The sequence below is a fragment of the Populus nigra genome, chromosome 12 (assembly GCF_951802175.1).
Source record: "Populus nigra chromosome 12, ddPopNigr1.1, whole genome shotgun sequence".
Classification (NCBI taxonomy): Eukaryota; Viridiplantae; Streptophyta; class Magnoliopsida; order Malpighiales; family Salicaceae; genus Populus; species Populus nigra.
The window spans coordinates 3,546,636-3,572,839 of NC_084863.1; the positions used below are offsets into that span (position 1 = coordinate 3,546,636).

The window sequence follows — 26,204 nt, forward strand, 5'->3', positions numbered from 1 at the left end:
GATATTTTTTTAAAATTTATATTTTTAAAATTTTTTTTGTGCTGCTTTTACTTGAATTTTTAGTTATAGTTAGGGTTAATAAAAATATTATGATATTGATTATTATATGCCACAAAACAATTTCATGGATACAGACAGAATATATAAATTCATAAGTTTTGAAAGTAAGATGTTTTTGTTTTCAGTTAGAACCAATTATTTTATGAGAAAAGCAAATGAAAGCATCCATTAATTATTATTTGAGTGTATTTATTAAATTTCATTTATTATTGATTTATGTTAAAAAATAAAAATCAATGATATTTATTAAAGACACTAAATAAGTGTTCTTTTATATGAAAGTGTTTAAAATAAATTTTAAATAAAAAATATTATGATTAATTAGATATATTAAATGATTTTTAATAACTCCAAAGAGATTTGTTTGCAGATTGTTGTTTTTATATATAAAAAGAAATACATCCATTATAAAAAAATTCAAATCAATAAGAAGAAAAGTAGGGTAATTTTTTTTTGAAATATATTAAAATATATTTTTTATTTTTTAAAATTTATTATTGATATCAGCACATCAAAATAATTATAAAACATAAAAAAAATATTTAAAGCTAAAAAAATAATTTTTTTAAAAATATAGTTAAACCACAGCATCAAACAAATTTAAAATCTCTAAAATTCAGTGCAACTATAAAATAATTTATAATCTTACATCAATATAAAATGAAATCTTATAATTATATGAAGAAAAAAAATATAATAAATATTTATTTTCATATTAATTTCTTATCAAATCCCTCCTCCTTTCCTAACTTTTTTTTTTTACTATATAATTTATTTTTCTATCCATACTAGAAACACATATGATTTTTCTACATATATCTCATTTATAAAACTTTTAGTAAAAAAAATAATAATCTCATTTTCACTGCTGTCCTTCAGAATGCAGTGTCAGCATCAAGCATCATTGGATCTCTCAAACAGTAACATTAGTACAACTTACAGTGGCACAAAACCGTAAATATTTAAAACGTCAAGCCCAGCTCTGTACTCTCACTCTAAAAAACAGTACAAATAAGAGTAGAATCCAAACTACTGAAGTGACCCACCAATCAACTGATGAAAATCCAGTGAAGGACCAGGTAGCCAAGCGGAGAAAGGTAGCAATGGCATAATCGTAATATTTTAACACATCAAGGGCAATGCTGTATTATTCTCACATCCTGAAGAAAAAAAATTTGCAGATAGAGAAAAGAGAGAGAGCGCATAGAGAGACTGTTAAAAGAACCAAAGCAAAAGAAAGGAATCAGAGAGAAAGAGATCTAACTGAGTTCGTGACCGAGTAAGGGTCACGTCAAGTTACTGAGTTAACACTGTTTGGCAGAGTCGATCGTAACCTATAGATCGCATCAATATCAATCGTCCGGTTCTTCTTATCTCTCTCTCTCGCTTGCTCGCAGTTTTTATTTGAAAGAATTTGAAGCGAAAAGCTCTCTCTCTCTCTCTCTCTCTCTCCTCGCGTGCTCGCTGTTTGTATTTGAAAGATTTTGAAGCGGAAAACTCAAAGAAGAGATCGGGTCGTGTTTGGCGGTTCTTCTTCTGTTGTGATTTCGAGATTTTCAGGTAATTATACTCTTTGGTTGTCAAAAGAGTGTAGTTTTACTTTTTGGTTACTGAGAAAACGAAACAAGACTGGATTTTTTAGTTTTTTGTAATTTTATTAATTTTTTTTTATTATTGTTGGAAAGTGAAAATAAAATTGAGTTCGTTAAAAAACGGTTATATATTTGATTGATTGTGTTAGGTTTCAGTAAGCAAAAGAAAAAAAAAAGGAATCTTTTTTTTTTTCATAGCCAAACACAAAGGATATTGATCTTTCACGTTTAGCAGAAATTTTTAGTTTTTTTAGCTGGTAACCTAGAAATTTTTAATTAAATTTGGGGTCTAATTATTTTATTTTAAATTATTCCAGATTTGAGCTTTTTGAAAGATTGATGACAGTATAATGGAGTTTTACTGAAGTGGGCTTTGGTGTTTTGGAAGCTATGAAAATGGAAGACATTTGGGCAAGAAAATGAGCCAGGATTATCTTTTGTATTCTAAATTTTGATAATTTTGTTGATCTCTTTCAATTGGGTTATTTTGGTTCTCCTTGAAAGAGCTACAAGTTTATTGTTGGAGAAGAAGAAGAAGAAGAAGAAGAAGGTTGAACCGTGCAAAACCCTAATTGTGCAGGGTGAAATGAAACCCTAGAATTTTTGGAAGAGAAATAGAGATTGAAATGGAACAAACTTTATAGCTTAGAGATTGAAAGAGAAATAGAACAGGAGAGAAAACCTATGGAAGATTTGTCCAAGTTTGCTCATAGTCCTGCCCATTTGGCAGTTGCACGCCGAGATTATGCTACCCTTAGGCAAGTTATCTCAGCCCTCCCACGTCTTGCCAAGGCTGGTGAAGTCAATACTGAAGAAGAGTCTCTTGTTGCTGAGCAACAGGCGGATTCTGTCTCTGCTGTCATTGACCGCCGGGATGTTCCTGGCAGAGAAACTCCTTTGCACCTTGCTGTCAGGCTGCGGGATCCAATCTCCGCTGAGATTTTAATGGCAGCCGGTGCTGATTGGAGTCTGCAGAATGAGAATGGCTGGAGTGCACTTCAAGAAGCAGTTTGCACGAGAGAGGAGACAATCGCCATGATAATTGCTCGGCATTACCAGCCTCTTGCTTGGGCAAAATGGTGTCGAAGGCTCCCGCGGATTGTTGCTTCAGCAGCTCGTATTCATGATTTTTATATGGAGATAACTTTTCATTTTGAGAGTTCTGTCATCCCATTTATTGGTCGTATTGCCCCGTCAGATACTTACCGCATTTGGAAGCGTGGTTCTAACCTCCGTGCTGATATGACTCTTGCTGGCTTTGATGGTTTTCGCATTCAGAGGTCAGATCAAACATTTCTATTTCTCGGGGAGGGATACTCTTCAGAGGATGGCAATATATCTTTGGCACCAGGTTCTTTGGTTGTTCTTGCCCATAAGGAAAAGGAGGTTACAAATGCTTTGGAGGGGGCTGGTGCCCAACCAACTGAAGCAGAAGTTGCCCATGAAGTGGCTTTGATGTCTCAAACTAATATGTACAGGCCAGGCATTGACGTCACTCAAGCAGAGCTTATTCCACATTTGAATTGGAGGCGGCAAGAGAGGACAGAAATGGTTGGAAATTGGAAGGCCAAAGTTTATGACATGCTTCATGTTATGGTCAGTGTGAAGTCAAGACGGGTTCCTGGTGCTATGACTGATGAGGAGCTTTTTGCGGTGGATGATGAAGAGAGATTAGGAAATGCTGCTGAAAATGATGAGTTTGATGACGTGTTGACTGCTGAGGAGAGGAAACAGTTAGATTCTGCACTTCGTACGGGGAACTCAGATGTTGTTGGTGATGATGAGGAACCTAGTGTTGAGTACCAAGAAAATGGCTCTGGAGGAATCTTTGAAAATGGCGACTCTAATGGTTCCATTAAGGAGAAGAAGAGTTGGTTTGGTTGGAAGAACAAAGGTTCAAAGAATACTAGTGATGATCCTGAAGATTCAAAGATCTTGAAAAAATTTTCAAAATTAGCACCAGAAGGTGGCACCCAGAAACCTGTTGATCATCAAAAATCATCTGAATCTGCTAGGGAGGATATGGCTGATGCCAAGAAAGGAAAAGATAAAAGCAGCAAGAAGAAGAAGAAGAAAGGGCCCAGTAGCGAATCTAAGCATGAGAGTGAGTACAAGAAGGGTTTGAGACCTGTCTTGTGGCTCACACCAGATTTTCCTTTGAAAACTGAGGAGCTCCTGCCTTTACTTGACATATTAGCCAACAAAGTCAAGGCTATTAGGAGACTCAGAGAGCTTTTGACAACAAAACTTCCCCTGGGAACATTTCCTGTCAAGGTAAATCAGATTCCTCAAATCTCCTCTTGCCTTGTTTTATTGGTTGCACATCCTGCACTGTCATTTATATCTTTTGTTTAGTCATTTTACATTTTCTCCTCCCATATTTACATATGTTATTCTTTGCTTCCGTCATGATACTAAGCAAGTTAGCTTTTGTTTCAGATAGTACAAGGATTTCTTTTACCCTTGGTGCTTTCTTTCTTTGTTTCCCTTTTGTTTTGTCTGGTAGGAGGAGATGATTTGTGAGCATTTTGGGCCATAAGTTTTTTAAGATTCTTGGTTGCAATCTGCTCTTTTGTTCTGGGATTCAACAGGAATAGCACTAAACCATTGTTCAACAACTCAATTGTTGGAACTTTTCAAATGGACTTGGCATTCCTTTTGCTGAAAATCTTAGTGGATAATCACTTTTGGCTCACAGAAAAATCTCTATTGGTTTTCCTTTAAGCATTTTGGCCTTTTCTCCATGCTTTAATTTCCCTTTACTGGCTTATCTGGTTTAATTTTTTGCGAAGCTCATTCATGTTAGTTAATTGGACCAGAGTGATTTAAGCAATATCGACTACCTTTCAGGGAAGTCTCCATTTTTCCTTTTTAAAAAAAAACTGAAATAAAAATCTTGTTAAAAGAGATGTGCTATTCCTTGTGGCTTGAGGCTGAGGAAGTACTAGTGGACTACCATAGCAAAGCCTTTTTTTTTTGGGAGATAAAAATAAAACTTGAGGAGACTTGAGTTAGATTGTGCACAGTTAAGCTTTCAGATAGTATAAGGGAAAGTTAGAACTAGCTGACCTGATAGAGATCTAACCTAGAATTTATGATTGAATTAGTTCTTTACATTTATGAAATCAGAAAATAGATTTCAATAGTTTTGTATTGAAGTAATCTAACAATCATTTGCCTTTATATGATTGTCTTTCTCATCGTTGCCTGTCTTATATCCTTTGTCCAGGAGTGCTTCTAGTGCTCTTACTACGCAGGTGTTCGGCTTTTAATGATCCTTTTTAGAATTAATAATTATCACAATTATGTCATTCTAATTGATGCATCTTGCACATTTTTTTTAGTTCATAATAAAATCTCTTTTTAGGCGCTTCATGTCAGATACTTTGCAAACAGGCAAAGGTGAGTGCTTTGGTCAAAGATGGGTTATTATGCTGACTTTGACACTTCAGAAATCATCTTTTTTGCATTTGTATTTCTGATTTGGCCAGTGGATCTGCCTGATTTATTTATTGTTGTTGTGCTTTCCATTGATAAAAAAAAAGTGTTTTCTCTCATGATTTTTAGTCTGTCATCTCAAAACCACGAGCCATGTGTAGAAGGGATTAAGTTGGCACTTTAAGCTTGTGTTAATGTAATGGTGCCTTCTACATGTTAGCCGATGTTTACTGGACTTTGATACCTTTGTATTAAGTCATTGGTAAATGTTCAAGATCTAAATTACAGAATATTTTATGAGACTCAGATTCGTGTTATTGCATGGCTAAGTGCATTTATAACTGATGGCAAGCTAACAAAATGAATCTGAAATAATTTGCTGCAGAATTTTTTTCCCTTTTGTTTTTTGTTGAAAAATTTCTTTGAACTGATATGATGTGAATTATATCAGAAAGAAATTAGTGCATGCACGAAATGAATAGATCCATACCTTTTGCATTCAATTATTTAACTGTTGGGAGCATGATTAATGTTTCATTTTCTTTACTGCAGGTTGCCATCCCTATTGTCCCAACTATTCGGGTGCTTGTTACTTTTACAAAATTTGAGGAGCTACAGCCATCAGAAGAATTCTCAACACCTCTCTCCAGCCCAGCTCATTTCCAGGAGGCGAAGTCCAAGGAATCTGAAGGGGCTTCATCGTGGATTTCATGGATGAGGGGGAGTCGAGGTGGGCAATCAAGTGATAGTGATAGTCACCGGTACAAAGATGAGATTGATCCTTTCCTCATACCAGCAGACTATACTTGGGTTGATGCCAATGAGAAGAAACGCCGCATGAAAGCCAAGAAAGCCAAGAACAAGAAACACAGGAAACAAGCTGCAGCCAGAGGTGAGGAAGGGCGGGCACAACATTTGAGTGAAGACGTGGAAGAATAAATGGACTAAATAGTCCCAAGGTTCTTTGCCACTTGAAAATCATTTTGCATGGGCAAGGCTCTGCTTCGCACAGTGACCAATCGTCGTTTGAATGAAGCAGTGGATGAATCCCAGGATATTTGTTAGGTGATTACTTCATTAGGAAGACTGTTGTATTTTTATGTGATGTGAAATTGGAGCGGAACAAGATCTCCTTCGCCTTTAATATATAATAGCTCACTCTCATTCCCCTTCCCCGCTCCCCTCTTTATTTTTTCAGACATCAATCTTTGTATCTATCTAAGCCTCAGCTTATCAAGTTTACCTTTTTTGTGATTGTCATCCTTTCCTCTGGGTTAATTTGATCCTTTCCTGAAGCCTATCAAGTTTACTGTGGTTCCATGTTACAGTTCCCGCATAATTCAATATTTCTTTTTATTTGGTCATATAAGTTTTTCATCTTTCATCTTAATTTAGTCTTTTTATGGTTAAATTGATTACCAATTGACTCTGATTTGTTAAACAAGTGTAGGATTGAAAGATAGAAAATCAAATACAGGAAAAATAGGTGGCAATTTTAAAGTTTACTTTGATTCTTGTATTTTTTATATTTTTTCAACCTTTTGATTTTTAAAATTTTAATTTTAGTCTAAAATTTTATTTTTTTAATTCATGATTTGAGAGATGAAAAAATCTCAATTGATATCGATTCAATCATAATTAATATTGATGTTAATGAATTTCATTTGATAAAAAAAATCAAACCTAGGTATTCTTTAGCTTTCCCATCACCTTAGATGGGATCGAAGTTTAGGGAGGTTTTTTTTATTTTAGATTTCTAGATCAGATTTTGAGTTTTTTAAGGTTGTATATAAATTTATTAGGGTGTTTAAGGTGTTTTATAGATATTTTAAGTAAAAAATTGACTTAAAAATTGAATTTTTAGGTAAATAAATCTTTACCCTGATTTTCAATGTGGCTGAATTCTTAGGAGAAGCACGTGACTGACAACCGTTAAAAAATAAAAAAATATATATAAGTCAATCTAGATGCGCGGGTCTAAGCTAAAAAGCCCACGCACATAGGTTTTTTTTAAGCCTAGTCATGTTGGACCACCCAGGCTAGCCAGCACGCATGAGGTTTTTTTTTTAGTCTATTAATTTTTCTTTGTTTTTTTTCCTTTCAATTTTATAATTCAATATTAGGTTTTTATTGGATTTGTTTTTTTAATTTTCACAAATTTTTGTTATGTTTTTTTTAATAGAATATGATTTAATTTTTATTTAGTTTATGAATAAGTTTTCAATAATTTTTTTTTATATTAAAAGACATTAAAAGATATTAGTTTTTTATTTTTTATTTTTTTTCAATATATATATATATATATATATATATATATATATATATATATGTTCACATCTATCTCTCAATTTTCTAATTTAGGCTTTCGTTAAATATTATTTAGTTTTCACATAAAATCTCAACATTTGTTTTCTAGTATCTACAACCTTTCATAATTTATTTTTATTTTATTCAATTACTTTAATGTGTGTCTATTTATGTTATCGCTTGATTAAAAAAAATATTTTTAATAAACAAAGTTATTAAACAAAATCGAGTACATGATTCATTTTACGAGATCAAATATCTTGATATATATATATATTCTTCGATTCTTTACCTTTTTTTTCATTATTAGCGCAGATAATTTTCAATTTATTTAATTAAATGTATGTGTAAGCCTTTTGATTTACAATTAAATCTTTTTTAAAAAAAACACATTGAAAAAACTTATATATTTATGTTTTTATGTTGAAAAAATTATTTCAATCCAGTGCGAATCATAGTTAGTAGGTATCTGTTATATATTTATGACCTTGATTTAGAGAGATTTAGGAGGTGTTTAAGAGTTTAATGATACTTGCTTTTTAAAATATTTTTTTTCAGAATTTATCAAAATAATATTTTTTTTTAAAATATTTTTAATATTAATAAATCAAAACGATCAAAAAAAATTAAAAATTAATTTTAAATAAAAATAAATAAAATTTTATGAAACACTGTTTGCGCGCGTGCCAAACAGCCCTTACCAGCCAGGAATAGTTTTATAGCAACTTGGGCTTTCTAGACGGCTGCATCATCCTTTTTACAGGCTGGACTTTGGAGGGAGAAGACAAGAAAAGAGTATGCGAACCCATTCTGTCATTATATCTTCCACTAATTTTCTTCCCCTTTTCTGACGAATATACTGAAATAGTTCAGAGCACAGTTTTATCTTGATTTTTCTGAAGAATGATTATAGCTGAATCTGATGAATTCTGCATCTCAGATTGTGGATCGGTGAATATTTAAATTTCTTGTTGGGAACCTTTGCAACAAATTGCTATATCCAAAAAAAAAAAAAAATTGCCCTAGTTCAAGTGCAGAAGATCACTACTTTTGGACATGAATTACTGGCCACCCAGCTTGATAATGTGACCACAACCCAACAAAATTCCACCATCATCATTTTACGGCCACTGGCGAGGAGATGGTGTGAGAAAAGGCTGTCTTGAGCTTTCTACATGCGCCAGTCTCTTCCATGCCTCAATGTCAGCACCCTAGGCCACCATTGTGGATGCCGTTGCTATTGCCAGACAACAGTTGTAGCCTGTAGGTCCCAGGATGGCAGCAGCCTGCAGGAATTTGATTTTGTTCATGGAGTCCATGCCGGATTCTGGGTTTTAACTTGCAAGTGACTTGTCAATGCTCTAAAGGACGCATGATTCAAAGTCATTTACTGTTTGTCCCTCTTCGACGGCCGGGATCCTTGTCGTTCAAGGAATATATATATATATATACATATATATTTTAATTTGGAAGCAGTGAGGTATTTGTGAGTTCCTTTAAATTCCCACCAGTCCTCCATTGATTGGGATGGCTACGCCCAGAAAGCTATCTTGTTTTTGTTTTCTTGTTGAGACTTCGTGTTTGGTAGCCCACAATAATTATTTACACAAGCTACAGGCTTTCCATGGGTGCCCTTGAATAGACTTCCTCGGTGTTTTTTTTTTTCCCTGTTTTTTTGGGTTAAATATTTATTTATTTTTAACTATTTTTGGGTATCGATATAAAAAATGAATACATAAAATAAAAAATATTATTTTAATATATTTTTAAATAAAAAATATTTTTAAAAAGTTAACACCTTTCTAAACAAGTTTAAATATTAAATGTTTTTTTCTTGAAAATATATTAAAATAATATATTTTTAAAATTTTTTAAAATTTAATTTTTACATTAACACATCTACATAATTCAAAAATAATAATAAAAAATCATTTTTTAGAGTTAATAGAAGTGCAGAAATTTGCGTCCTTGTTGAGACGAACACTACATTATTTCATCACACTACTATTTGTACATCGTACAAGTGGAACATTATGGTGCAAAGATTAAAACTCATTTACAGATGAACTCATTCCATTTTTTACTTACAAACCTACTTTGGATAGATAATACCTACCAGAACCGATCTTTGTTAACGCTCAAGTAACCTGCCATTACTTTCCCGCCAGTATTCCTCATGCCATCTATGAGAAAGCACCATGTTGAACCCAATGCTCCGACGAAAAAGTCGGCTTCTGCTGCCATCAAGAAATTAACAAGGGGATAGTTTGTGCTGGTTTTCCTGCCCAGACTTGCCTCATACGCGGCCATTGTCGCGTTCCCAACTTGGCGGGTTACATTCGTATAGTAGAAATTCCAGTTTGTGTAAAGCTTCGACTTGTTGATAACTTCCTGAAAATGTATCAGATCGTTGATAATGATAAGGGGAGTGTGTGTGAGAAAATAAGATACAAAAAAAGTATCAAGTATCAGGCGCAAACCTGCATTTCAGTTGATAGCCAAACGCTCTTGAGGTGCGGGAAACGCTGTCTGATCCGCTCAGCAAGATGCATGTAACCTTCAAACTCAACTACCTTCATCTCACATGCCTTGTCTCCCATTCTTACATGCATGCTCAACAATGGCCTAGGAATCCATGGTCTGTGATCGGACCATACAAACTCTTCAATATCTGACCTTCTCTTGTTCCCAAAATCCTATTAGAACATGTTCATTATGAGAATCATTTCGAAAAATAGTTCATTTTAGGTGATATAGTGAAGATTAACAATGCAGCTAACTGAGGTTCAAGACTTTAGATTAATGTTCTCTATAACAGGTAAATGCACGAGATTATAGATTAACAAAACCTTTGGCCATTCCTTGCCGAGACTTGTAAGAAACATCTTTGCAACTTCCTTCCCAAAAGCAGCATTTCGGGCAACATTCATCAAACCGCACATATACTGAGTTTGAAATCTCATCAAGTAGCGTATTGCCTGATGACAGCTATACAATGTCTCATTTGCAAACTTGTATAAATATAAAAGCATCTGCCTGACATTAACTGAGAAGGAGAGGGATGCTTGCTCCATGAGAGGAGTGGGTGTCAAAACTGCTGCTAAACATCATAGAAGCATATACAAGGCACAAATGGCATGTTGGTTGAGGTGCCAGAACATGGAGGCCAGCAGGCTTTAATTCTAACAATCTATATGCAAAATAAAAGCAGAAGCAAGGCACCACATACAGGAAATTTGCTCGCTGCCCATGGCCTCCATCACCCTCATACTCCCATTTCTATATGATGGTGGCTAATCATCTCTCACTGACATTTGTTGCATCTGAATTAACATCATAAACTATTTTCTCTAGCCACAAAGTAGTAAAATGAGAATTATATAATAAGAGAAAAGTTGCAATTTGCAACTCCATGGTAACAAGATGGAATTGCTAAGGTTCCAAATTTGCATTTAAATTCTGTTGGGAAGAAAGTAAAATCTGAGAATGCTAACAATTCTAAGGAACAGCATGAAAGTGCAGGTCTCACTCCCTTCTCAATAAATTTTAAGTTTTACCTGTGCTCTCCACCATCTTCGATCCATTTTACGATGAGACGCAACCAAACTCCCATTTATTTCTGTTGTTGGTTGCAAGAACCTCCACGGTTCGCCCCATACCCTGTTATACAAATTGTGCAATCATTTGGGAATAAGAGCAACAATTATCTCCAAGGGTTAATTCTAATTACACATGCAGTGATCACTTGCCTTGGAGTCCGTCCAGTCCATATTTCTTTTGATGTGTAATTGTCTTTTGTAGTTACAATTCCCCTTTCCAATGCTTCTTTATTACCCATTAGCTCAAAAGCATGATCTCGACATTCTTGGGATGTTTCTGGAAAAAAGTAGCAAGACCAACTGGAGCGCAAAGAACCTATAAGAACAAAGTGTTGACGGTTGTTTATCAATAACAACATTGTTATCTTCCAACTCTTACCTTTAGTTATCTCTAAGGCTTCGCACCAAATAACACATTCTTGACATGTAATAAATAACACCAGGTAAAAACTAGGTGATTAGAACTTAGAAACAACACTTGCCCCTTGCGGCTTTGAGTTTCCTTGGGGGGAGACATTTATCATGAAACATTAAACATTGAACGGGCAAATTCAGAACTTTTTATGCAAGGAACAAGTAACTCATCTGAGGATGCTTTTACACACAATCATATCCTTATCCATTTAATACAACTTGGAAATAATTATCAATTAGAACAACTTCTATTCATTAAAAAAGAATCAGAAGAAACATGTATGATTTGATTCTTCACTCGTACCTTTACAACCATCATGGTCGGCTCGATTATAGTAGCTGGTAACAAGGACTCTTTTCTCATTGATTGCAATAGCAAGAAGCCCACACATTCCAGCTAGCTGGGCTCCAATACCAAAACCAGGTAACCTCTCCCACTCAGCAACCAGAAATCTTATATTAGGATCCCTGCAGTTCTCAGGATGCTGATGGAGCCATATGTCACGCTGCACTTTCCTAGTAAGAGGATAGTTTTCTTCATCCGATCCAGTAATCTGGGAATCATAACAATAAGCAATGAAGCTAAAACCGGGCAACATTATTAAGGAAAATTATAATGGAAAGAATGGAAAACTTTGAAATAGAAACAAAATATTTGTAGGATGCAATATTATAGATCACTAATCATGAACGAAGTGAGAGGAATGCAATATGTGGACAGTTTTTATAGATCATTATTCTATGATCATCGCCTGTTTGTTTGACCATGCTATGATCTGTGTCCTTGTTTGATTATAGAACTCAAGCAGGATTTCGAAAGGTAAAATGGGATTTAGAATAATCAATCATGTTCCGACTTGAAATCTCTCTTCTCTACTCATCAAATTATTCTCTCTACTTCACCTCGCTCCATCTCTCTCAAATCCAAACAATGTTGAGCATGATTTCCAGAATTAAATGTTCGCCAAAGATGAATGGAATTGTTCAGTTATAATGACATTCTGATCAAGTACACCAGAAACATACCCAGGGAGGATAAGCACCTTCAGGCATTGCTTGATGCCTAAAGTACCTCAGTTGCTCAGTAGGCATAGATGCAGGGTGTGCGTTTAATAATCCCTTCCAAGTTGTCCAAGGAGGAAGCCTCTCATTCTCAGCACGCTTATCAAGATGTTCATTTATTTGTTCACTCAACTTGCAGTTCTCCAAATGAGGGGCATTTGGTACGGCAGATTTGCTAAGTACAGAACTTTGCCAGAATGCAATTTCCCCATCTACTGATTCGGATAGTAAGGCACTCCAAGCTGAATGTAATAATGAAACTCTCTCATCATCAACCCCATTTTCACTTCTCTTTGAGTCAACCCACCTCTCTGTAAAGATTTCCTTTCTTTTAAATTTGCAGTCTGCACTTGTAACTGTATCTGCAATTAAATCCATCCAAGTGCTTTTAGTAATAAAATTAAAGCTTTAAATTACATGAGATCCACAATTCATCAACAGCTCAGGGATGCACTTGACTGCGATTGTTTAGAAGACTGACTAAACAGAATTAAGTTAGATACTTCACTTCGTCATGAAGGCTAACTTTTGAAGAGCATAATTCTTTCCAAAGCATCAAAACTTATCAATCATTACCTCAAGAACAGTAGGGTTATTGGCCTCAATTCTAAGTATACTAGAGAACGAGTGGTTGGACTAATTATGTTAAACACTAGTAAACAGTGATCTAGAAGCTCTGATCAAGGTCAAGTGGAGAAGTAACCAACAAAAGTATCTAACAAGTCACTTGAAGTTTATGTTGCTTCACATGCACCCTTTGATCATTCCTGGCTTTACTTTTCATGCATGAATTTTTGCCTTGTCTTCACCAAAAACCAATCAAAAGTACCCTGATCAACTTTAACAATCTGTCAAGACTTGAGAATTCAACAGTAAGACTTTTTGGACTAAAAACCCTGTTCATAAATCCAAAACCAATTAAAACTTGCAGGAATTTTACAAATGACAGTGCCAGAAACAAACAGCAGTTGAAGAACAAACAGGGTTAACTTATACTCACTGAAAAACCCAGAACTTGAAGAGTTCCAAGGAGAATTTCCCAGAGAGATGGAAGAAAACGAAATGCCACCAAACTCAAAAGTCCCCAGTGAAGTAAGAGCAGCCAAAAACAAAGAGGTGAGACAAACTCCACTAAGAAAACCCACCACACAAATTTGACAAGGAAATGAACTGCCAATTTGTAAAGCTTTCTGTGACACCACTCTCTCAAGAGATTTCTGGTTCAATGGCTCCGTATTCATTTTTTTTTTGGGTCTAAAACTAGAGAGCCCCAAAGGATACTTGAAACCTTTGCTGTGGCATACCAACCAACTACTTCAAACAAATGATTCGCATGAAAGTGTACTGCTAAACCAAACTTTTCCTGCTCATGGCAAGTTTCTTTCTTCTTTCTTTTTCTTTCTTTAAATTTCTTGTGCAAGAAAACTCGGGTATGGGCTTTGTCTAAAAGTCCTACAAGAAAGAACAAAGTTTAAAGAGCTGTCCCTCCCAAGTCTCAGCCACTCATATTCACAGTTTCGTAACTTTTTCTAAACTTTCCTGTCCACTTCTATACCCCTTCCAACTGCAAAATAAATAAGAATACTGATTAGTATTCGCACAAAAATATTTGAAAAACTGAGAAAAAAACATATTTGGGCTAAAAGACAGGCATAAATTCTAAAGAATTAAAATCCAACATAACCCCATTTCAACACAAGTTCTTTCTTCTTTAAGAACATGCTGAAAAAATAGAGAAAAATGGCAGACATCATATCAGAGCCATTAATTATTATTAATTACTACTGTTTTGTTTCCATTCCTCTTGGTTAGCCAATGGTTTCAAGGGAGAAAAAAAAAATGAAATGCTTACATTTGGATAATGAAGGAAAAACAGAAGAAAGTCACAAACAGCTGGGATGAGTTCCTATTAGAAAAACCATGCACACAGACACATGCCATGCTGAGATAAAACACTGCAAAAATAGTTTTCCACAAGAAAAAAAAACACTTCGCAGAAATCCCGAAACAGTATATGCAGTCTTACAAGAACAACACAGAATTCAAACAATCTGAATGATAGTAATAAAATATCAAAGAAAAGGGCCATTTTTGCTGATCAAAGCCATAAGAGGAAGAAAAGTGATAGAATTGTCAGAGAAAGAGAGTTACAAAGTACATTGGGAAACTGACCACTAAAATTTCATTTTTCAGTTTCCCAAGAAACAAACAGACATGCCTTCCCTTCCTTTCCTTTCCCTTCCCTTCCCTCCCACTGACCAACTTTTTAGACCACACACACACAGACCACGCTCATTCTTTCTTTCAGAAGTGCTAGATTGTTGTGTCACCCTTTGGCTCAGTTTCTGCAGCCAGCCACTGTCCAAGTCTAGCAGCAGTGGTAGAAGTACCTCATGGATGGATTATCAACAGCTGTCAATATTTAAATTATTATATATATATATATGAAGATATTTTTTTATATATATGTATAATTAGTTATTAGTATTTAAAAAAAAATAAAAAAGAGAAAGGATTCATGTATCTTTCGTGATAAGAAATATTAATTTAATCACCATGATAGAAAAAAGAGGCTAACTTTAATAATATTTTATATAAAATATAAATAAATTAAATTCTTAATATTTATATCAATATTATTTTTATTAAGAATTGAATAGGTAATCTCTTAGTAAATACTTAAAAGACTATTACCAATGAACTACAGCGCCATTAATGGGAGAGCTTCGCATAATTATAAAATCTGGCTCAAGGTTTGACTCCATTCAACAATTGATTTGCATGGATGGATCAATTTTTTAGTTGATAAGTTAATTTAATTTTCTTAAAACCAAAATGATATAATGTTAAGTTTTGGTTTACAAAAATTAATATTGTTTTTTATCTAAAAAAATATTAAAATTATTTTAATAAATTTTTTATTTAAAAATATTTTTAAAAAAATATCCTAAACCGCATTATGAAATATACATTAAAAATATTTTTTTAGTATATATATATATATATATTTGAGAGTGACTTGTCCCATCAACAACAAGAGATTGCTGCTTTTTCATTTTATTGGCTACATGTAATTATCATGCACATGATGATACCATTGATGTTGTGTTTTGAGCATTATTCACAGCTAATTATTTCCATGCATTTATTAGATCAAAATAATTTGTGTTCGGTCCATTCAATATGTACGGATTGTTTTTTATATTAAATTATGTTTTTATTTTCCTGGAAATACACGAATTTTAAGTACAGTTTGATGTGATAGCATTCAAATAATATTTTAAAGGTATTTAGTTTTTTTATTGTTTTATAATGTTTTAATGAGATGTTAAATTATTTTGATGTGATGATATTAAAATAATTTTTTTAAATAAAAAATTTTTTTAATATATTTTTAAGTAAAAATATTTTAAAAAATAATTACTATTATATTTTTAAATATTTTTTTAAATTAAATCATTAAAAATCAGTTATTTATGTTCTTCAACCTCATCTTTTCTTTCGAATATTTAAATTGAAGATTTTCAAAGAAATATCAAATCTTACTCAATACTCACTAGATTTTTGGGGTCAATTTAGTTAATTCAAATTAATTATTTTTTTTTATAAAATTAACATTATTTTATTTTTTTAAGAAAAATCTTGGTTTTTGCCTTATAGTTTGGATTAAGATTTAATTGAGTCTTAAACCAACCTATTAAGTCATTTAAAATTTAACTAGTTAATATCAAAATTAATTTAAATTATATTTAAATCAAGTTTTGAATTATAAATTTATCAAATTAACCTAGCTACCAACAAATTTAATACTTACTTTCATATAACTTTTTGAAGAGTCAATTTCTCCTTTATGTCCTCTAAATTATTTGATTTAACCTCAAGTCATTTTGTCAAAAAGCTTCATGGTTTTGGATTTAGACCTCCTAAATTTAATTTAATTTAATTTAATTTAATTTTATCATAAAAATATCTTGAATCCAAATCATTTTTCACTCCCCCAGAGGGAAAAAAAAAAAAAAGCAGTAGAAATCCCTTGTCACGGGGTGTTTGTTGAGATATAGATAATGGTATCGTGGCTTGATGGTAATCTTAGAACTTGACAAGTGTTTTGAAACACGTGGCTCTTTGCTAGAGCGAGTAGTTAAGTATTCCCACGGCTCCAAAAAGTAAATAAGATTAATAAGTAGCAGGCAAGCAAAGCTATGAATAATTAATTACGCGCATAATTAACGAAGAAGATCATCTCGCTTGGCTTTTAACAGATCGTTATTAGCACTGAAGTAGGAACTTGTGGTGGTGCGCTTCTTAAGGCTGTGCTCTCTCTCTAATCAGAACCGTTCATTGTTCTGATCATGAATACACAGCAGGGCCCCATCATATGGATTTAGATTCCAGCAATTTCCAAAGTAGTTCACGGGCCTTTACCGAGGTAGTCGGTCGGCCATCAGTTGAGATGTTCTCTCGAGTCATTTGTCTTCTCTCCTTCTCTTCTCTTGGATCATGAGAAATTGGTTTTCTCATCAGGAGGCAACCGAGGTTTTTTTTTTTTAATGAATAAATCCATAATTTAATCTTGGCAATTTTATAACCATAGTTGAAATAGTGATTTGTTTTGGAAGGTGGTTTAAATTAAATTTTTTATTTTTATTTTTTTATTATTTTGATATACAGATATTAAAAATAAAATTTTAAAAATAAAAAATATATTATTTTAATGCATTTCTAAACAAAAAAAAATACTTTAAAAAGTAACTACTATATTTTTAAATACTCCTTTAAATTTTTTTTATGAAGAAAATATCTATTAAAATGGATTATATTACCCATTTTCATAATGAAATAGTTTTTTAAATTTACTTTTGAACCAACTACAAGTCTAATCAGAATACCAAAATGCAAATTAAATTGATGGCCAATCACAATTTTAATTATCCATTTTTTTTAATAGACAATTCAAAGATGTGAGTAAGAATCAAAGAGGCTTGTGGGAGTACAATTGGGGGATTGAAATATATTTTTTAAAAAATAAAAGTGAAGTTACATTAGAATAAATGTTACATTAGGTGATCAATATAGAGGTTAAATTATTATATTCACTCTTTTAATCTAACAATCAACATGAGAATAAATGTTACACAACCTAGTTTCTAGGGCTGGTCCTTTTTTTTTAATTGTTGATATCTGAGCTAACTTATGTGCACATCGACTAATTTTTCAAGACTCTGAAATTAATATCCATGTAAACCCCAATAATCTTAAAGTTTATGGAATTCAAACTAGTAATTTCTAAAAAACAAATTTAAAACTTTACAAGGTAAATTACACCCTACAAAATTTTGTGCTAGTCCTTTTTTATTCACGAAGAAGAGGTACATTTTGCAAGCATTATAAGGCTAAAGGCCATTGAGACAAGCGCAATCAGATTAGCTTAAAATGAATTAAGAGTTGTTTGGTGTTGGTGTTGTGTGTGTTTTTTTAAAATAAAAATTGATTTTTTTCCTTTTTATTTTGTATTTCTAAATTGTTTTAATAAGATAATATAAAAAATACTTGAAAAACAATATATGATAATATCTTAAGCACAGTAAGCATGTATTAGGTTTGCATGTAAGATTGTGGCTTTGGCTATTATTGTGGATAGAAAAAAAAGTGCATGCTAAAAGTGTACTTAGCAGTGTATTTAGCAATAAAACTACAAGAAAGAATATTAATTATTTTAATTTTTTATTTTGATAATAAGTGTATTGTTAATAACTTACATATCAATCAAAATTAAGTTCTTTCAAGCATTTAAAGAAATTTAATGAATTCTCCCAACAAAGCTCCTCTTTGGTATTGTATTTTAAATTGGATTAGGTAAAATTTGAAATTTTTGTTTTTTTAATTTAAATTAATTTTTTATATTTTTTTATCGTTTTGATGTGCTGATGTAATTTTTTTTAAATAAAAATATATATTACATTGATGTATTTTTGAGTAAAAAACACTTTTAAAAATAACTGCAACTATACTCTCCAACACTTTTTTTTTTGGATTCGAGGAAACCCCACCTTCCGGAAAGTGCACTTTGTGGGCCCAGGTGGGCGAGTAAAACCCCGGTTTTCATAGGTTCTTACAAGAGGTACACGCCCTAACACGAACCCGAGATCAACTGTGCAGATTTCAAACCCTTTATCATCACGTTACGTTTCTTGGGGACCTCTCCACCACCTCCAAAGTTAAAAAAGAAAGCAAACTTTTTTACCCATTAAGTTAACCCTTCATGGTTGAATTTTTACCTTGATGATACAATGTGTCTTAATAAAGTGTTCATAAATTCCATTGGATGCTAACCCTAAATTAATCCATTGGGTTTGAAATCTTATTTTGATGATACATTATGTCTTTCTTTTTTTGATAGTTTAGAAGATTTTGTAATTAATAAAATAATTTATTTTATCTAACATTATATATGTGATTATGCATACATGCATGTTTCTTTTCCATTTTAGATAGCATTATGAAATTTAATTCATAAAATATTTTAAGATAAATGAATTATCCTTCCTTGTTTGCAACTGAAACTTTCAATTTGAATGGATTTATTTTGATCCCTTTCCCCTGTTATTAGCAAACTACTAGATAAATGCATTATTCATCCTTTCATTTTACTATATTTATACTCCTCTCAATCCATCCTTGTTAGATTCAACATAGATGTATTTACAAAATAAATTTTTATTTTTTAATATTTGCAATATAACAAGTAATATTCCAAGACATATTTAATGCATAAAAATAAGGGTTTATTTTGAAGTGCAATTGAGGTTACTTTTTAAATTATTTTTTGCTTGTAAATGTATTAAAATAATATTTTTATTTTTAAAATTTATTTTTGACATCAACGTTTTAAAATATTAAAAATTTAACTTGAATCATAAAATAAATTTAAAATTTAACAAAAAACCAGTTCAACTGCATCTCCGAACAGGGTCTAAATAGATATATTTCCCTTCATTTTTTTCTTGTAAAATTGTTTTTTCTGATTCAACCCTATATAGAGATTAAATTATATTTTACTATGTTTTAATTTAACAACCTATATGAGAAGAAATGTCACACGACCTCTGTTTTGATGCTAGCTCCTACTTGTTTCTCGAAGATTTTCGGAGCTTGGGCTGGTCGGAGCCCCTTTCTACCTCCTAAGAGTCTGTTTGGAAGAGTGGTAGCTTTTGTAACCGCGGTTGGTAAAAAGTACTTTTTTGAAAATCACTTTTCTGTGTGGTTTTGTTAAGTAAATATATGTTTGGTTATTATTGTGGTTACAAGTAAAGTTGTCTAAAAAGCACTTGATATGTGTTTGGTTAAGTTGTTTTTGTAAGTGCTTCTATTGGTAAAATTACCTCGAAGGACATGTGTGAATTTTGTGAAGTTGTGAGTAAAATTTGTTAGGAAATTCTTTGAATACATAAAAAAAAAAAAACATATGTTACATTATTGTTGTGCTCCAATCATCCCATTAAACTATCCGCGATGCCATCACGCACATAATTCATTTGAGAAGGCCTATGGTTCCCTTGACTTTGAGAACGTGATACAACATCGGCTAAAAAATCATCAGGAATAAAATGAGGATTGCGATCATATTCTGTAAATGCAACATCTTCTTGTGACTTCCTTCTTATGTAGTTATGTAGTGCCATTGATGCCACTACAATCTGCACCTGTGATTTGTACGGATATGCCGGCATATTCTGTAAAATTCTCCATCGTTGTTTCCACACCCCAAATGCACATTCAATGACATTGCGGAGTGATGAATGTGCATGATTGAATCGCTCCTCCCGACTTGTTGGTTGCCCTCGACGTCGAAACTCTTGGAAGTGATACCTCTCACCTTTATATGGACCGAGATATCCATACTCATTTGGGTACCCAGCATCAACCAAATAATATTTACCTGAAATAACGATAAAGAAAATTATATCAAATGTAATAAAAAATACAAAATAAACATATTAAAAATATAAATATGTTTGAATGTAATTATTGTCCTATATGTACCTTCAGGAGGTTTTGGAAATTTTATTCGTGGATTGTCAATAGCCTCCAAAAAAATACGAGTATCATGAGCGCTCCCTTCCCATCCTGCCCAAACAAACGTGAATTGCATATCAAAATTGCATGCTGCCATTACATTCTGTGTCGGCACACCTTTTCTCCCGATAAATGGTACTTGATCTTCATGAGAAACAGAAGCACGCACATGTGTCCCGTCGATCGCTCCAATACAATTCTACGAAACAAAACAAAACAAAACAATAACCAGCATTTCATAAGTAATTAAAGATTAATAATATAATATTAATGTTGATCTCTATAATTGCTATAAAGACTGTCTGACCTTAAAATGAGGCATAAATCTAGGATTCATCTCAATTTCTCGTGGAGTGTTTAAAAATTCAGAGTCCTCGGACTTGATTATATCTACCGCAAGCAAACAAATTGTCTTCAACACTTCATTAAAATAGCGACTCACGGTTTCACCCGAGTGTTGAAATCTTTCTTGGACTTGCCTATTTGTTGCACCTAATGCAATGGTGTACAAAAACATTGCCACCTTCTCAATAACACTTGTCCTTCTCGATGGTTTCAAGCCATACTGTGTTTCTAAGTCATAACAAAGGTTTTGTAACGTTGTTGCATCCATTCGAAACATGTTAAAACACCGTTTCCAGTGTCCTCGAACGACTTCAGTCAACCATTGCATCCCTGTGTTATATGAAACCATACAAGGTTCCTTATGCACATAAGTAACATAGTACATGTGTAAAGCACCAGCGGTACATAACAAGAGTTTTTCATCATCAAACTCTCGTTGCCAAAATGATTCATCCTCATCGTCAGTAGGTGTTGAATCCTCGTTTTCATCACTATCATCATCAGTTCCACTTGAATCATCCCCATCACCACCACCATCATTCACCCCTTCATTACCACAACCATTTTCATTACTAGCGGCTCCACTACCACTGGTATTACTACAATTAATATGATCAATTACATGATTCATCACGGTATCATAATTGTCATCATAGTTAACACCAAGCATAGCATTCACCCATTCATCTACCATATCTTCCTACACAAATTGAATTGCAAACATTTATGTTCGTTTCAAGTCATATTAAAAACAAAAATTCCATCACTTTTATATTTAAATTGACAACACTATTTATCACTTTGGAAAATATGGAAAAAATAATAATATCATGTACATAAATAATATCATGTTATAGATGAATAACATGTCTTTTAGCCATAACTTGTATAAACAAAGAAAACATCAATACTAGAATGTTATGTTGCATAGCATTCAAATTCATGCATGGAACAAACAAGCATGAAAACAATAGTGCGAGGATAAACTATAATAAAGAATTGCATACAAACCACATCATGTTAACATGTTGTATTGAAAGACCAATGAACTTTGTTGACGTTAAATTAACAACAAATCAGTCTTGAATGCAAAAAATAAGATTAAAGACAAACAACTTACAACTAAAGCTTCTGTTGCAAGAACTCCCAAGACCAAAAGTATAATTTTTGTAGTGTATTAAACGGGGCAGAATATTAAGAGTACATGTGAAGTAACAACATGCATTATATATAGGAAGCAATGTATCTCACTGTCAAAACTTTTACAATTTCAAACAATACACATGCTCAACAACAGTGAAGAATATGCCTGACTGCAGTGCTGAAAAGCGTTTACAAATTGAGAATCTTTTTGCTTTCTCTTTTTAGGTGCCTGTACTCACGCACTGTTTCAATATAGCAGCCTTACATACATATACAGCCAATAACCTGCAGCTCACATTTCACAACTGTAAAGCAAAAAAAGTAGCTATAAAAAACCTGCATAAGTACATCATTACTGTAAAGAAAACAATGGATGGAATATAACAACAACTCTTTTCTATTTTCTAATTGATGTGAAACTTGATTCCATAACCTCCTGTTGCCAAAGCCCCATTTGCCATAGGTCCCTCTATCTGTACACGTTTCGTTTCCTTCACTCTTCCAGCATGCTCTGATGTTTCTAGCATACCAACACACCAGTACCAACATAAAACAGGAACAACATTCACTAACAGCATACCTCATAACAGCACTACCAGTATAAGCAAACACAAACAATTTACCATCACACAACAGTAGCAGCATAGCCATAAGCATTCACACATGACATACAATCACATATTGTTCCAGCATAAGTCTTAACAGTCATTATAGGTATCCCTCAACATAATAGCATATTACCCCTCAATATAACATAAGACAACACAACAATTTTACAATAATCCATACAATGTAAAAAAAGGTTAGGTTAGCAATCCACAAACATAATTTAAACTGCTTGTTCTCTATAAAATCAGCACCACTCTTCATGCTTCAATCCAGCAGCCTTAAGCGTCATTGTCCCAATATTGGACACCTGTACATGATTTGGCAGAAAAAAAAATCACATATTCATCTAGTTGTTAAAGCAATTGAATACATAAACTACGATACATCAGTAAAGCAATACTGACCGTAATTTAGTGGTTTTGACGTCTCTGGTACATTTTTTTAAGCCATTGATACTTCCTATCAATATCTCCGATTGAGGCCCACATCTCTCTTTTCGTCCTGTTAGACAAATACTCAGTTGCAAAACAGTAGAAGTCATCACCGAATTCAATTCCGGGTATGGAATGGACCTCTGCCATCACCTCACGTACACTACACCCTATATTATCCCGACTATCATTCTTCTTGGAAACACGATCAAATAGTTCATCAAAACGTGACAACAATCAATCACCTACTCCGGAAGGTTTTTTGCTTTTCTTTGTACTTTGCACACCACATTGTTCTCTTGCTTTTCTCTTTCCACTGCTATTTGTGGTACTGCTATTTCCTATATTCACGCCAGCAACTAAATTGCGAACATCGTCTGTGAAATTAGGAATAACATCTTCCTCCGAATCTCCACTTCCTTCTTCCAAATTTTCTTCTTCATTAACATTACCCTCCGTAGTGCTTTGACCAGCAACATAATCATCAAATAAATATCCAGAAGATGGCGTCCAAGCGTAATGTCCAGTCGCCACAACATTGCTGAACATTAAATCAAACTTACTACAAAGTGACGGTTCAATCCCAGAATGTCTAAACTTTTTGGAACCTCTGATTTCCTAAAAACAAGTGTATGAAACATCAAATGCATAAACTAAATAACACATGGTACATTGTTTAAGAATTAGGACAAGACAAAGCAAAAAATATAGATAAAAAAAGGTATCAATAACTCACCTGAGCTTTTTTTGCCCACCACTCATCACTAGCACTAATAGTTCCAAGATCACTATTCCATCCTACACCTGTTTCAGAAATCAATTTTTTCCAAAGCCTCCAGTCTTTTTTAGCACCATCCCATTTGTTTTTAAGTTGAGTCTTACTAAAAGCATAACCAGTTTTCTCTTTAAAGGCAGCCATAACAAATTTCCATCCGACCTTATCAAAATGAGTGTTTGGCCTTATTCCTCTATCAATAGCAACAATACAAATATCACAGAATGTATGCACCATCTCTTTAGTCCAAGATGCTTTATCCGAGCTTTCAGTACCTTCCATTGATACTTTTGTTTCTAACATAATTCATCAACCAACACAAGGATACATGAGCCTTTAAACTTTGTAGTGGATATTAAAGATATTATATGTAAACAAACTTTTACGAATTGATATTAAGAAATGTGATAATGCTGTCATCAATGCAGTTGATTTAAAAATATATCCCTATTGTGTTTATTTATGCTATATAGACACTAACACTCACACACATACACACTAATGATAATAATGAATTGAATGACCAGTCTTTAAACATGAATGAATAAAATATCATGTTTATGCAAAGAGGACATGCCATCTTCGGTTCAAAGGCAACAAAGTAATCAGTATAGATCCATATATTTCAGACCATAGAGCAGAACAAGGTCCATTTATGATAACCAAACTCCTATCATTTTCAGACTCCCCAACATCACCAGATCCATATATTTCATAACATAAGGCAGAACATATTATAAGAAACTGAAGGCAATTCAAGGAAACGATAGTTGCAGATATTTCATATCATTAAACACAACAAATTTTTACTGCAGTCATGGTCTTAGAGAGACCTAATGGATACCCCGTTTGGTTTGTGGACAGAAGCACATGTATTTTCTAGACTAGAAAGCACTATTCATTAAACCAATTTGACATGTCACAAACACAAATCCAAAGTGTTGCCATCTATATAGCAGTTTCACTTATAATTATTGAATATCAGACCCCATCCCATTAATCAGTGCGTGTATACACCATCATTCACCTCTAGATCAAAGTGACAACACAATCATGCAATAGCCTTAAACAATGTTCTGATAATCCTCAAACGACACACAATTTTACTAGCTTGCCTGTAACTCAAACATTGCAAACTTACTTGTCTATTATGCAGTTTAGAACAGGCTAATCCAAGACATCAGGGCTGCGACTTTATCAAATGGACTGAAGCATATCTGCAGCATAACAAACAAATTAGTACATGCTAATAATAGGGGAACTTCAGATTAAGCAATGACGAACAAGATTGAGCACGGTTTTGCAACAAAAAGCTGTTGGGTTAGTAGATCAGCCAAGAAGGAAAACAGATCGCGAAGGCTAAACACATGGTGGTGACATATCCAAGTTCACCGTTAAACAGTAGAGAAGACCAACACTTTTACTACATGAAAAAGCAAACAAGAACTGAAGGAATGAACTTACCACGTTTCTGGCGAAGCTCGGGGTGGGTGTGGCTGGTAATCGCATTCGTGTGCCATGGGGTAGCTTTTATACACCGGATATTAATTGGGTTTCTCAATTGTAAAGAAGGAAATTGAAATAACGAAGGGTGAAGGCTCGCAGATGAGGGGGTTAATGGTGAAGAAACCAACAGAAGCTTTGAGAAACTGGTACAGATCAAAATTGATTTGTTTAGGAGGACAGTTTTGTCTAATAAATGCAACGGTATTAAGCTATTAATTTGTAATGTTTGGATATGTAAAATTATCAGCTTTTTCACGTGAAAAGCTGATAATTTTTACTTTTCCTTAACCTGTGGTCACACCACTATTTTCATGTGGGGTCCACAACTGTAGCTAAATATAAATCTTTTACCAAACAATATAATCACTGCGTTCGGGGGAGCCACAGAAGCCACCACTCTCCCAAACGCCCTCTAAGAGCCGAGACACCACCCCCAGAGTACTCAATTGTAATTTTTTGAAAAATCCTTTTTGAGTGTGTTTTTCAAGAGGTAAAACTTGACGAAAGAGGGATAAAAAGTGAATGATTAAATGTTTTTATTTTTTTTTCTTTGAAAAGAAGGGTAGAAACCAAGAAAGGATTAAAAGAATCTTTTTATCCCTCCTCATCTGTTACTAAATGGATTTATTTTTATTTTTATCGTCTAGATGAATGATCCATTAAATTGCTCTAGCCTATGTACTAGATTGATTTTCCGTATTATGTTGCAGGTTAAATTAAATTTTTTTTAATATAAAAAAAATATTTAAATAATTATTTTTTTAAAATAAGACTCAAAGTCATTGACTTTATTAGATCCAATAAGCTATGTTAATTTAATAATATAATTAAAAAAAGCAACAATAAT

The 26,204-nt window shown here is 33.2% G+C and overlaps 2 protein-coding genes across 4 annotated transcripts; one reads left to right on the plus strand and one right to left on the minus strand.

The window, feature by feature from the left end:
- Positions 1-1,240: 1,240 nt before the first annotated feature.
- Positions 1,241-6,350, plus strand: LOC133669365 (uncharacterized). Its single transcript, XM_062089464.1, has 3 exons — positions 1,241-1,620; positions 1,970-3,926; positions 5,643-6,350. Exons 2-3 carry the CDS (start codon positions 2,337-2,339, stop codon positions 6,027-6,029), a joined length of 1,977 nt encoding a protein of 658 aa, XP_061945448.1. The 5' UTR covers positions 1,241-1,620; positions 1,970-2,336; the 3' UTR covers positions 6,030-6,350.
- Positions 6,351-9,344: 2,994 nt separating this feature from the next.
- LOC133670042 (uncharacterized) lies at positions 9,345-14,881 on the minus strand. Of its 3 annotated transcripts, none has more exons than XM_062090445.1 (9): positions 14,645-14,880; positions 13,473-14,036; positions 12,437-12,834; positions 11,715-11,964; positions 11,147-11,312; positions 10,955-11,057; positions 10,247-10,375; positions 9,878-10,093; positions 9,345-9,788 (listed from the first exon to the last, which is right to left on the minus strand). In XM_062090445.1, the coding sequence occupies exons 2-9, from the start codon at positions 13,711-13,713 to the stop codon at positions 9,510-9,512; spliced, it is 1,782 nt and encodes a 593-aa protein (XP_061946429.1). In that variant the 5' UTR covers positions 13,714-14,036; positions 14,645-14,880; the 3' UTR covers positions 9,345-9,509. The 3 variants fall into 3 exon arrangements, with proteins under 3 accessions (XP_061946429.1, XP_061946430.1, XP_061946431.1); XM_062090446.1 differs by having other exon boundaries at positions 14,624-14,880; XM_062090447.1 differs by lacking the exon at positions 10,247-10,375 and having other exon boundaries at positions 14,645-14,881.
- Positions 14,882-26,204: the final 11,323 nt, after the last annotated feature.